The 14855-nt window shown below is 34.6% G+C and overlaps 1 protein-coding gene across 1 annotated transcript in view; it reads right to left on the bottom strand.

The window, feature by feature from the left end:
- Positions 1–14308, bottom strand: part of Col28a1 (collagen type XXVIII alpha 1 chain) — a 146430-nt gene extending 132122 nt beyond the window's left edge. Inside the window, exons 1-6 of the mRNA XM_074064694.1 lie at positions 14171–14308; positions 11229–11389; positions 9880–10436; positions 4044–4064; positions 3143–3199; positions 1607–1660 (exon numbers count right to left, since the gene is read on the bottom strand). Coding sequence (XP_073920795.1) covers positions 1607–1660; positions 3143–3199; positions 4044–4064; positions 9880–10436; positions 11229–11352 — 813 coding nt within the window. The 5' untranslated portion in view covers positions 11353–11389; positions 14171–14308. The remainder of the gene's footprint in view (positions 1–1606; positions 1661–3142; positions 3200–4043; positions 4065–9879; positions 10437–11228; positions 11390–14170) is intronic.
- Between the last annotated feature and the right edge of the window lie 547 nt (positions 14309–14855).

The raw sequence follows: 14855 nt of genomic DNA, 5'->3' as shown, positions 1-14855 counted from the left end.
GTACAGGGTGCAGAATTCAGATACATTTTCACATCTTACTTCATATCCCAGTTTAACAACATGGCCATTCTTCTCAAATACAACATTATATTTTCTTGGAGCTCTAGCTTTTTTCCAAGGGGTCTTACAAATGTTTTCTAAAATGTCCTCAAGAGTAATTTTTTATTTCAGCAAGACTTCAGAAAATAAATTACAGGATACAAAAATTACAAACCAAATAAATGAAATGCAAACACTGACTTACAAGTATTTGATACAATAAAAAGAAGTCACAATGGCATCAGCTGAAACCTGCAGAGGATGAGTCATTTTAGTGGTGGGTGTGTGTGTGTGTGTGTGTGTGTGTGTGTATTATAGAATGATCTACACACTCCCCTTCCTTGGCAAGTTACAATTGTCAAAATGACCTTAATGTCTACAACATTATATTTTCATTATCATCCTAAAAATATTATCAGAAAGGGTTGAGTTAAGGTTTTATGAGTATTTGATAAAGTTTTGAGTATTTGAATGCCTCTTATGTATTGTCTAATCACTTTCCAAAACGTTTGTGCCATGTCATCCTTACAATGAAGAGCAAACTATTTTCACCACAACATCACTATCACTATTTATTATTACTTTTAAAGTTGCTATGTTAATTGCTATAAGGAAATAAATGGTTTTATTAAAGTTTGAAACACAAAAACCAGCTATGTGAATTACAAAAGTGCTTCTAAAAAAATCCTCTGGATTCCAAAGTTTCTAAAATGTAAATAATTAATATTAAGGTGTACTTCATTGTCTCTACTTAAATTTCTTTCATTTACCTAATGAAATTAAATCTTTTTCTACTCTTTACTGGTTTAATTTCCTATCTTGAAGTGTTTGTGTCCTTTGCCCATTTAATTATTAGAAACTTGATATTTCCTCATCAGTTTTGTAAGATTTTTATGTACTATAGAAATTAACTCTGTGTACTATAGAAATTAACCCAATATCTATTGTGTTTGAAGCAAATGCCCTGTATGTCGCTCTCATTTTAATTATTGTTTTTCATTATGCAGAATTTTGTCTTGAATTTTCATATAGTTGTATCTGTTAATCTCTCTCCTTGCAATTCCTTCCATCTTTCTCAGCTTGGAATGCTATCATCCCAACAATGATGTGAATAAATAATTTATTTTGATAGGTAGAAAAAAGAAAAGAATGGGAGAAATGTCTGAAGAGGATGAGAAACCATCTAAGGTTTCTCTATTATTATTTTAGACCAGTTATCCATAAAGTGAATCCTAAAAAACACAAGTGCCAATGTCAATCTGAAGTGACATATGTATTAATGATTCATGAAACATTGTCTCAATTAATAAGTATCATTTAAGTAATAGTTTCTATTTGTTCCATGTTCCTACACTCCCTAAACTTACTAAAATGTTCATATGTTATTCAGAATATGCAAAGGCAAGCTAACACTAATAAGATAAATGACATGGAATGACATCCTGTATTCTTCTCAAAAATCATTAGCTTCTCACCATATACTACAACACTCTTTATTTTCTTAGTCTTTATTCTTGAAACAAATCTAGATTTATTGGCTTCAAAGAAAATTGTTTTATTCATTTACCGGGTTTCCTTTTGGTCCTCGTTCACCTTTGATTCCTGGGTTTCCATGAGTACCCTGAAGAAAAAAACTATTTTATCATGAATTCTATTAGTTGCCTACACCTAATAATAATTTCTGATCAGCTACACCCCACAAAATGAAGGAAGATTATAAAGTTTCACCAGCCAAGCAGAGATCCTACTCTTTTCTCCCCTTTACACCACCAGGAAAACTGCACTGCCTTGAACAGGCAGATTCTATAGATTTGCTCAAAAGAGAATAATGCCCCTCTCTGCCCAACAGGAACTTCTTCCCCCAAATAATTACTTCTCAGAAACTTTGCAAACAAAATCAAACTCATAAAAATATTTAAAAGAGTGAACAAACAGCAGGAGGATTGGAGTTGTTCTTGTTCATTGTGGGCCACTACTATAATTTACTGTCTCCTCTCAGTCACTTTTAAAAGGACTAGGCCAGCTTGCTTGCCTTTAGTCAAAAAGATTCTGGTGTCCCGGGGACAATTTCAAAAGATGAGAGGGGAACTTTCCAATCCTCTTCCAGAAAAACATTTTATTTTTCTATTCTCAAGCCATCAAAAAACTTGCTTTTCTGAGACCTTGTTTTGAGGGCACTTCATAAATATTAAATGACATAGTTCTATAGTTTACCCTTATTAAAACATGACAATATTGGGTGACTGGAGTTATCAGCTTATCACTGAGTTGTAAACTTTCTGTCACAGTTCGTTTTAAAACATAACTAAATAGTCTTTTCCTGGCAATCTCTTGGTATAGTAAGTATAAACAAGGACTTTACAGGAAGGAAAGGTTAAGTTTTTAATTTAGCCAAAGCCCACTTCTACTGGCCAACACATTATCATATAAAGCAATAACTTTGTATTTAGGGGCAAAAAAGGACAAACACAAACATCCCCACTTTTTAATGCCTTGATTGGTAGAGTGGCTTGAGAAAGTATACACTTTGTACCTAAGTCTCAAGATAAAATGTATCAGATTCTAATATACTCACAATATACACTCCCCTTCTCATCCCCAAATACAAACATTGGTTCAAAAATGACATCCATGCACTTTGTAAAACATCTTCCCCAGACTTCTGAACTCTAAAGATAAGGTTTGAAATCACACAAATAAGTGAATGAGCAACATGGATGCTTTCTGACGATATCTGGCAGAAATGAGCATCATAGTAAATCCCACCATTTATCTTTGGTTGCCAAATGGTTCCTTCCTTTTCACAAAATTTGCCTAATCCCCGCAAAACATACTCCTCCCATGAAGCCGCATGGTCTTGCTGCTGCACTACTGGATTCTAATGAAGACAACAGCCTCAAGACAGGACTGTTCCTAGAGGGATAAGTTTTGCTTGAAGCAATGATGATTGTAATGTCTTATTCCATATTTTACTTCATTATTAAGAAATTCTGGCCCAACCATCAAATAAGGAATGGCACTGAAAAGTCCTTCACAAAAACATCTCATCATTGCTTTATCATTTTCTTCATCAGCCTTAAGTTCACAGTAGAAATATACTCACAGGAGCCCCTGGGTCGCCTGGATCCCCCTTCTCACATTCACAAATCTTGCGTTCACACTGAATCAATAATGAGGTACAGTATTAACACACAGTGAAGTACAGTGTAGGATAGCATGTCAAATTTTATCCAGTACGTAACTTACTGGAACATTCCCTTGAAGAAGGTTTACCCTAGTGTCTCTATTAAATTATTTCAGGAAAATTCAGGCCTAGTTAGAGCCAGCTACAGAAGTATTATTAAATTTTGCCATAGTTAAATAAAATAGACATGCAATCAAATACATACACATATATGTGTGTTTATATATATACTGTATAGATGGCAGTTAAAATAGAAAAAAAAAACATTCTCAGTGGATTTTTGAAATGTACAAAAGAAAAAAATAAATGCCCATTGATTGTTTTTGACAGGCTTCTTTTACCATGTACTCTGGTTGCTATCAGATCCCTTTTTCTTCAGAATAGGAAGGAAAATGACTAGCAGACAGCAGGGGGCAACTCTGAGCTCTTTCTTTAGCACTAGCCTAACCCTAGCCAATATGAGGAACACCTCCTAAAGTAGAGAACGCTCATGAGTAGCAAGTGTCAGCTAGATATATGCCTAGAATAAAAGAAGCCATACCAAAGGAAGCAAAAACTATGTCGTTCGATAATCATTGATTTCTAAAATCACTTCTCAAATTGCATTAAATATTCTCTACTTTTTCTAAATTTTCCAACCTGCATTGGATATCCTGGCATAAAAAAATCAGATGATTGTGTCAAAATAGAATGGCTCATTTTAAAAAAAGAATTAGCATTTTTAGTTAGTCACACCTTGTCTTCTAATGTGAATTATAAAGCTGATTTGACAATGCAAGCTTTAGAGTAATTCATAGTAATCAAAGCCTGTGGCACTTACCTTCTTTTCAAATAAGATATCCTAGGAGGGAAAAAAAGAATGAAACATTAACTCAATTAATGGATCAGCATCCAGCTTCTTATTAGTCTTAATTATTCCCTATGGGATATGCAATTTCCAAGAAGAATAGCAATTCAGCCCTTTTAACCTTGTAAAAGCAATAAAGCCTGCCAGCCGACTGCCCAAGTAGTGCTCTCAGGCACAGAATAATAGGAGATGTGGAGGACACTAACATTAAAAAATTACTTTGCTTTTTAGGAACTTTATCCTATGGCATCCTATGTTTTATCTTTTTTTTATTTGATCAGTTCTATAATCTCCATGATTTAGCTACAAACTTAATCAGTCATAGTGAGAAAATCCTCACTTTCACTTACAAAGACTGAGGCAAATATATAATTACATATTTTCTATTTTTCTAGCCATATATATGAACATATATATGTATTTCATTTTTAGTATTAAAGCATTTATTTTGGAGTCATAATTTTTTAAATTTTTAGTGGGCCATAGATAATGGTATTAAAACTCAAAAAGAGAACATCAGAAAGTCTGGTGACATTTTGGTATGTTTGAGATTATCTGGATTAGGGAAGATGATTCCCATTACTGTTATCATCAGGAGAAAGAGTTTTCTGCTTAAAGTTTTAAGAGCCTCAAATACAATAATTTATGTATAAATGTTCAATATACAAAGAGATTTATATATACCTGAGAAGTTATTTGGGTCCAACCTCTTGCTTCACAATAAAGAGATGTTCTATGCCACAGGGATGTGACTTGCCCAAGGTCACGTATGTGGGCTGAGTCTCATGATTATCTTCAGTGCCACTTTATACCTATCTACCCAGGAATGCATTAATCAGAATATTTTCAAACCTATTTTAAATTCATAATTTTACAGAAATGCCATGATTTGGATTTTATCTGTCAGGAAGGCCTCAACTCAGTAGATTATTGCCTGGCAAGTGTGTTGCAGGCCATGTGGGAAGACAAACACAAAAAAGAAATTAATCTTATGAATTTATCTTATGGCTACATAAGATCAAATTTAAAAAAACAACAGGAAAAAGCACTGGAGTATTTATTCCATTAAAAATGAAGTATCTAATGAGAAAATCGAAGATAAGTCAGAGTGTGGACCTTTCTGAAAGACTCTGTATCCCTTTAGTTTTGTTTTTACTGTCTTTATTTCTATACAAATTAATAATAAAGAGGGAAGAGATAGCAAAATGATTAAGTGGCTGTAATGACTCAGTGATAGAAAAAAATTAGACTAGGAATTAAGAGTCATCCTGAGTTTTCTCCCTGTCTCAACCATTAGTTTGACCTTGGGAGAGTCATATAATTCTTCCAGGTAATTTTTCCCATACATATATACAAGGGAAATTTTTGGCCACATACTCTCAGGAGCTATACAGAGCTCTGGCCATAGATGCTATCTGCAAAATTTAAGAGTCTCAGCTATCACCCTCCTTCACTAAATGATTTTAAATTCCTGGCCATGTAAATCCAGGCTGGACACAGTTGAGATACTTGTATCTTTAAGAGCTAGTAGGTCATGTAGAGAAATGAGAGCTCAGGAACACTGAGTATCAGTGAAAATGGTTCTGACCCTCTGTAGAACCATTGGCTGTGTCTACAAAGCTGAAGATGTATATGCCTTATCTGTAGGCTGCCAGAATAATCCTCGTTGTTATCTTAATATCCAGCCATCCCTTCAGATATACTCTAGAGAAATTCTTGTACTTGTACATTGCAGCATTCATTGTTTTCAATAGGGAAAAGTTGGAAACAAAATATTCACATATAGTAGAATTTATTAATAAATGTAAAGCTCTTCAGAGTTAGAGTGAATGCATTGGATCTATGTAACTCGGTATGCATACATTTCCAAAAACTCTGAGTGATAAAAGCAAGTTGCAGATGGATATATACACTATAATCCAAATTATGAAATTAATTAAAACACTCTTGAGTTTTGTTTCCTCTAAGGATGAGAAAAGAAAAAAGAATTCAAAAGGAGTTCAGCAGAAGCAAGTTTTAAAAAAAAATCCTCATAATTCAAGTCAGTTTATAATATTTGATAACAACTACTTAAGAAAACTTCAAAGTGTTGGTACTCTACAACATTTTTACAATAAGCAATAGCCTTATCTCTTTTTGAATTCAAGAAATTAGCTCTAATTGGGCCTTTGAAAACTCAATTTCTACCTCACCATATTGCTCTTTAAAAATACATGCCATAAGGCTTAAAACCATAATAATACAATAACTATTCTGGGGATTCATTTTATTTTGCATTTTCTGGAATTTATATTTCTATGGAAACAAAAATGGACCCAAAACTACACAATAGACTGTTTCAAACAAGGAACAAAACACCATCCCTAAGGGCAATAACGGTCGATAAGCTCCAGGGACAGAGGACAACACAGCAGTGTAGGAAGAAGGTTGTCAAGGGGTGGGGGGAGCCCATTACCAAGATGGTTTCTTGGAATAGGTGGGGTTCTGAATGATTTTGAACAAAGGAATTCAATGGACTGACTCACTGATGGTATGCTGTTCTATATGTCAAAGTTTATGAGAAGAGTCATAAAGACTAGTGTGGGCTACAAGACAAAGGAAGCAGTGAAGAGGGACATTAAATGGGAGTGGACTGAAGGAGCCACACAGACAGAGTTAGATGGTTTGGAAAGTAGTGAGGACTTCCATGTAGAAAGAGGCAGGCTGTGAGAAAAACAGCTGGGAGCACATGGTCAAAGTCAGAGGGAAGGGCATACTTTGTTATAGGCTAGGCACTTGAGTTTCAATGCAAAGAATAAACAGAAAAAGCCCCTCACTAGAGAAAAAGAGGTACATTTATTTATTGATTTAGATTTGTATGATGGGATATACATCAGAGGAGGTCAGAAGAGAACTACCAATGTTGTGAATCAGTATGAGGTCAATGCTACAAGAAAGGGGTGGAGGAAGTGTGAGAAATGTACAGTTACTAGCATCATTGCAAATGAAATGAGGACTTAGTAGACAAGGATAACAAACTACGATGGAAAAAAACACTTGGGACTTAAAATTACTATCTGAAACAGAGAACATATATAATCCTCTAAATAAATGAAGCCTTGAAAAAGTGGGAAGTGGACAATAAATAAGAATATAATTCTGAAGATGATATAAAAATCATCAAATTAATCCCTTAGGTGAGGGAGGGAATACCCTAGATGTATGTTTTCCTTAAGGACCTTCAGAAGAAAAGAGACCAATTTGTACATTTATTCCCACAAAGGCTTTTTAAATATTAATTTTCACATATTCTCTCTTATGTTTTCTCTCCAAGAAACATGTCTGGATCTTTGAGTTGACTTTTTCTTATTGTCAATACTACTATGTAACTTATAATAAAGTAACAATAAAACATTTTACACATCCTCTTCAAAGAGAAACCATCACATCCCCTTGGGTAATTCAGTATTAACTATTTTCATGAAGTTCTTACATGATACTTCCTACTAAAGGTGTACAACGATTTTGTGATTTTTCTTGGCTCCTGCAAAATCTGTTTATTCTGGACAACCATGCCTATTAAATCAAACTCAGTCTAATCTGCAATAAAAAGGGATAAACTGAAAAATCAACCTAGATTAATTTCAAAATCATAATGCTGAGTCAAAGAAGCCTGACTCAAAAAGGGCACACACTGTGTGAGTTTACTTACACAAAATTCTAGAAAGTATACACTAATGTAGAGTACGAAAGATCAGTATCTCTGAAATAAGGGAAGAATGTGTTACAAAGAGTTGAGAAAACATTTAAGGGTGATGGAAAGTTCTATATTCTAACTGTTGGTGGTTCCATGAATGTACACATCTATGAAAAGTTTGGAACTGTGCTCTGTCAGCAGGTGCAGTTTTGCACTTTAATTATACCTAACTTATTTTTTAAATGGTAAGTAATGATTTTAAATAAAATGTTTTAAAAATTTAACTGTAGATATAATATAACTAGATCAGATGAGGATTTTTCCACTGATCTTACCAGAAATTGAATTCTGCCTCATAGAGGGTGGCCATTTGAATCAATGAACCTTGGTGTATTCTTCTTGAATAGTCTAATAAAAACTCTTGGACTAGGGGCAAGTTTGGAAAGTAGCACCTCCTTCTAAGAAGAGCCTATTCACTGAGCTTCCATCTGAACAAACAAGCTGAAATCACAGGATGCTAAGGAAGAGTGACATTGTTGATCATTTTCTCTTTTTCCCCAGAAACAAACAGTTCTATCTCTGGTCTACTGCCAAGAATCTGTGGCTTCAGTTGGGTAGAAGCTTTCAGCAAGGGTGTGTCTAGAGGGAATAGGAACATCCCAAGCCTACACATCTGGCCAAACAAGGAGCTGCCTGCCCTGTATCCCTATAGTCAGCTCTTCTTGAGGTGAAAATGGAAAGTAGCAACAGCCCACTCATGTTCACATCCTCAATATTCTCTTTTGCTCAAGGTGAAACCTTTTGTTTTAAGTAGAGTGGTGAGGATGCCATGAGTCATGGGCACAGGCAGGACTAAGACAAGTTTCCCTTTCATGCAGAACAACTGTTCAAGATGAGTGTGTGCCCCCAAACACTATGGGGTGGGCCCATCATCTCTGATTCCAGTAACTTTGAAGTATGTGGTTTAACTGTTTGGGAGCAGTTCTGTTGAGAAGCCCTTAAAAGTAGTTATTTCTTGTCTAACGTGACTTTACAGGGTTAATCATTTACACTCTAGGGCCTTCAACTCTAAAATGGAAATGATAATAAAAACATCTACATCATAAGATTGTAGCAAATACTGAATAAAATAAAATAGGTAAAGTGCTCAGAACAATGCCTAATACATGAAGAGCACTCAACATGCCATATTATTTAGATAAATACTCAGGTCACACACTGAAAACAACTGAGACTAAAAACAGAAGTGTAATTGTTGAGGAAAGGTTGGGGAAAATGATAACAGGATCAAAAATTCTTTGAAATTGGGCCTGAATTTTCTTTGCTACATATAGAAAACATCTAATGAAATGTCAATAACTAAAGGATACTTTTGCCTTGTTGTCTTCTCAGGAAACCAAAGAAATCAGTATTTTTAAGAAAACCAAACTTTTAACACTTAACAAATCAAGCAAATTGTCTTCAGAAGTTTTCTCTTTGAGAACTGATGTGAGGAAGGATTTCATTTTTAATACTTTGCTTTGCTTTTTCTAAAGCAGCAAGGTAAAGTTCTCAAACATAGCTAAGCAAAGAACACAGAAAAACATTGATACGGCTAACCAGATCAGTTCGGCAGAATTTGTTGATCTTAGGGAAAAAGTGATGGTTGACTGCATGTTACAGTTGATTTAAAATTGGATGGACTTATTAATATCTCAGACACAGGGAGATAATTATAAAAATTGGAAGTTTTCAACTTTGCTTAAGCAGTATAATGAGGCAATAGGTGAGATAGAGTCAAAGATATGGAATAGGGAAGGGCAAACTTAATACAAATATAGCAGACCATGAGCTGATCACAAAATGAGTATAAGTCAGTAGTGTACACGATCTTGCAATGTATAAGCAGGAGTCCAAGGTGTATTGTCGGAAAGCCAATAAAGTTAAGAATACAATTGCAGAAATGAACCTTTCCCAATTTAATTGTTATAAAAACTATCAACCAAGTCAAAAAGAATTTCAGGAAGATTGTTCATTTCCAAAAATAATTCTATTTTTTTCATCTTTTTGACACAGTGTCTACCCTTCCAGAATTTATGACCAAGACACCAATATTATGATGAAAAATATATAATCAACCCATCAAATACCTACCAGGCGATCCCGAATTTTATCTACAAGTGTTGGATCACTCAACAATAGAATGGGTTCACTGGATAAATCCCCAGATATTAAACGAAGTTTGGCTTCATTGACAACAGTGGAAAGTCCAATGGTGATAAATGATATTCCTGAAATTCTAGCATCTTCAGAAATACTTTGAACATCTGGGCTTTTTGGATGATCGATGCCATCAGTCATCAACAAAGCCACTTTCACACCGCCTTTACGGCCTTCTCTCTTAAGTAGCCTCGTGGCATTGGAGATGGCATAAAAAGAGAAGGTACCTTGCCCAATTAGATTCATAGACCTTACTGTCTGCTTAAATGTCCATAAGTCCTTCCAAGAAGAAAAAGATGGACCAATCTGAACAGAGCTGCTAAACTGAAGGGCTGCCAGTTTGATGTCATATTTCAAGGAGCGACCTGGAGTCAACTGGAAAATCTTGTCACTCAAGCTATCCACAAAATTTTTCTGATTATCAAAAAGGACAATTTTAGAACTTTCAGAGCTGTCCACAATGAAGACAACATCTATGAAGCAAATGGAGTCTGAAATGGAACAAAAAGATAAGACAATGTAACTATCTGTACTTATGAAACAATATTGCAGACAGAGACCCTTGAAGCATGTATGACATGTTTTTGAGAGGGAGTGAACTGTGTGTAAGAGACATCTTGAAAGAGGAGAGACTGCCTTAGAGAAAAGGCTTAACCTGTAAAAATCTAAATCTCTTTCCAAGTCTAAGAATCCCTTTCTCCTCTAAAAATCACACAATGCCAAATGCAAACATAATGTCATATAGTCTCAGCATTTTCTAAATGTTAAAACCACGTAAAAAGAGAAAAAGAGGGCGCACCACATTTTAAAAATTCAACAAACATTAGGCAAAAGTGTCTAAAAAGTAAATAAATAGTGCTGTAATTCTCAGGTTTTATGTCTTATTAGTTGCTTGAAAGCAAAGGAGAAAGTGAATAGATATGTAATACCAAGAGTAAGGGGAAACTTATTTTAAAAACAGAAAACTTAAGTTTGAATCCTTGCTCTGTTTGTTTCTAGATAATTTGTTTGATGGACTTGAATGTGCCACTTGAACCTCAATTTCTTTATCAATAATATGAAAGTGGCAGTCTCTGTCCTGCCTAATTTACAAGTGGGGCTCAAATGAGATAATAAATGTACGAGTGCTTTAAAATGTCTGATGAGGACTTAAGTGTATTACTATCATATTACAATTATATTAAAATAAGATGTCACATATGCCTGGTTTGCTATTTTCATCAAATGCTATTTTACAAATTCAGTAACAGTCTAAAACTAATAATTTTTAAAGACTTTTTTACCGAGTTGGTCGTTTTTTCTTGCAAGTAAATTGGACTTTGGTCCTTTCTTTCTTTGTCCGTATCCTGTTTGACTCATAACAGCTGGCAAAAGCAGGAGACAGAAGGCAAAATTTCTATTCCACATTATGGTAGATGGTAAAAAGTCATCTGCCTGGTAGCACCTTGAAATAAAAAAAACAGTTATAAATACTTTAATAAAAAATAATGTTTGCTATTTTTTAATTTCAAGCTTGCAGAGTCAAATGCTGGAATGTGACTGAAGAAAGTTGTTTTCATTCACATTTCTAGAAACATATTCACATTGAAATTTTAAGTTTCTAGTCCAAGTAAGTCATGCCACCATAACATTTATTAGTAAATACTTATTAGTAAATATTTCCATATAGTCAAACAGTCTAAATTTCTTATTTTACTCCCACTCTATTTGGGGACTGTAGTTCAATCATAGCATCAGCATTGACCTCTCTAAATTCTTCAGAGTGAATTCAAATTGCTACATGGTTGTTTCACTCATTTTCATCGTAACTGAATCCTGACAAACCCAACATTTTCCAGGATGGTAGAAAACTACCGCCATTTCAGTCTTAATATTCTACATACACTTCAGTGAACTCTGAGGTCTTTAGAAATTAAATTACCCTCTGCTTCCATAGAATCCTCTTCCTGTTTTCTACTCTTGCTTTGGAAACTTTGTCTTCACCAGAGTTCTAACTTGGAACTGCCTATCCAATGAATCAAAGGAGTGTGAGAGCAAAACCATTAGATTTGCTTAAAGCAACATTGTTCTTCCAGTGAAGAACTAATGGAAGGAAACAGTCATGAAAACAGAAAGCACTCTCCAAACAGCACTGTGAAGCTATTTTTCTGGGTAGATTAACAGTAAAAATTCTAATTCTGTAGTAAAATTCTCACTCATGTTCAATACACCCATCACATCACATTTAAACCTACAGAATCCTTGACAAGAAATGTTTGGTGTGTTGCCAGCTCGTATGCCCAAGAGAATGGAAATGAGAAAATTTATTTTAAAGCAACATATAGCGTTGTTTTGAAATGCTTGTCTGTTTCAACTCTGTTGACTTCAAAAGTTGTGGAAAAGGAATTGCACTTTCCTTCTTTGCACCTTGCCTTCAGGGAATGTGAGCTGGGAAATAATTTGCATGGTTTTCTAGACTCTGAATAGTAGATGGAGATATGCGCAAAGGCAGTGAGGAATGAGATGAGAGACTGACTTCCTTCATACATGCCAGATGGGGAAACACCAAAGAGAAGCAAAGCTGTGGGCTTGGGAATAGAGCAATGGATCACATCCATTATCTGAGGAAATCGTCTTCTCAGATAATGCTAAACTCTATTAAGAAAACTTTGCTACTGTATGAGCAAGCATCTGTGCTGGCCTGGGCACCAACTGATCTTCAGATTAGACCTTTACCTGCTAAAATGTGAACTTGACAGGCATTTAAAAAAAAACAAACAAGAAGTGTGCTAAAGACATAGAACACACAAAAGACGTCCCTCCTCAAGTAATCTCCTTGCTAACCAAGGAGAAGAATATGAAGCATCTACAACTTTAACTCTGAAGTTTAGTATAAAGACAAGGCTATGTAGAAAAACACAGGCGCTATTGTGATCTCAGAGGGGAAAGGGAATAACACCATGTCCCCTGGTATTACATATGATTTTTCTCTTTGGTTACATCCGTAACAAAAGGAACATCTCAGAAGCTCTGGAAATGAGAGATGGAGAACAGGAGAGATTTTATAAGCTACTCATCAAGCAATTCTTCAGAAACCTACAGAAGGTAGTTCCCATGCAGAATACTGAAAACCACTGTCTTCTCATTCGTAGGCTTCACTTAGGGCTTTGAAAATACTGTCTTCAAAAAAAGACTTACTTTCTCACAAGCTAAATACCTGATCATACAGTTTTCTTGGCATGAAATCATGAATTTGTAACTGAACTCCTGTGTATGATAGTGACTAACAATTTATTTATTAGCAATAATCACAATATCTCATATTTTATTATTACTTGCTCTGACAGGTTTTTGTCTAGCCCTCCCAAACCAAACTTGCCATTCCCTTTTGTTTCCTTATATTATCTAGAGGATAATCTTCTACCTTTCTGCTTTTCTTTCTCTAGCTTTTAGTTCTAGTGCCTTCCTAAACTCTTTTTCCTTTATTAGTGTGGCCTTGTTAAGCCCACGCACTTCTATCCATTCTGCTGTTTCACTGACTCTGGTTTTTTGGTTTTTGTTTTTTTAATAATTCTCACCTTTCTGTCTTTTAGATGTCATGTGCAAGCAAAATGGATTTCTGGAGTGAAAAATGTCAGTTACATGAAAGAAATGGAAGCCTCTGTTTTCAGGACTAAGTTTTATAAATGTGGAAACAATGATGATCTTTAGCCAAATGTTATATTTTTGCTCTTTTGCCTAAAATTTATTTCAGACAAATATGGAGATCAATAAATCCAACATACTTTATTTTTATAATGTTTCAGAAATAAAATTATTTTTTGGTAGAGTTTACCAAGTTTATTCACAGTTTGCATCTCATTTGTTTCTACATGAAGATAAAATGATAGAATATTCTTTATTAAAATTGCCACTAGCTGAGTTATAAAGTACTCTATAATTAATCCTGAGTTTTAGAAACTTGTTCCAAATTTTTAATGTTCCAAAAGATATTAACATCATTTGAATGCAATTTAGTAGACTATATACATTAAAAATAAATTCCAAGGGTCCTTTAAAATCAATTTTAATTGTATACAATTTAGTAATTATTCAGACATCAAATAATTGATTTTAAGTAATAACAGAGGATAAAAATTTTTGATAAACTTTCTTTACATAATGAGCATATAAACCATCTCACTGTCCACAGTTCTTAGATGAGCCTATCTGACTAAAGTGATTAAAATAAAGCAGTACGTCTTACCTTACGCAGTTTGTCAAACATCAATTAAAGCCTGGTTCAGTAAATGACCACAGTAGAAACTATTGCTAGGATTGCAGTTAGCTATTTGATATTGGTCTATTCTGTGGGAAATAAAAATTCTTTTATTCATGTTTATTAGACTAGGTTAAAACAAGAGTGGTCAGGCATTTGGCCAGAGTGCAATATCTGGGTGGGATCAGTAAGCACTTTAAAGGAACAGTGCCCTTTCAGAATAAGCCTGTGTTTTCCACACTCTTGGAAAAAAAAAAAAAACTGAGCAAATTTTCTAAAGTTTAGGCATTTATTGACAATCTGCCTTTGTTAGTCTTTCTCTTTTAATTTCTACTTTTTTTTCTTTGCCTGCATTTTCTTCTTGGTTTTAAGCAGTTCTGTGAAGGAACATAAATGACACCAGACTCAGAGTTAAAAAAAAAATTTAATGAATGTGGTGGCACATGCCTATAATCACAGCACTCAGGAGGCTGATAATTTCCAGGTCAGTCTGAGGTTAATTGTGAGACTCTGTCTCAAAAAATAATTGTTTTTTCATGTTAAGATTACACCTCACCATCAAGAACACAAACAACAACAAATGCTGGCAAGGATGTGAGGAAAAAGGAACCCTCATGCATTGCTGATGGAAATATAAATTAGTGCAACCACTATGGAAAACAGTATGGAGGCT

Source organism: Castor canadensis, chromosome 2 (genome assembly GCF_047511655.1).
Source record: "Castor canadensis chromosome 2, mCasCan1.hap1v2, whole genome shotgun sequence".
Taxonomy (NCBI): Eukaryota; Metazoa; Chordata; class Mammalia; order Rodentia; family Castoridae; genus Castor; species Castor canadensis.
The sequence above is the reverse complement of the archived record's forward strand: the minus strand, read 5'-3'. Positions and strand labels throughout refer to the sequence as shown.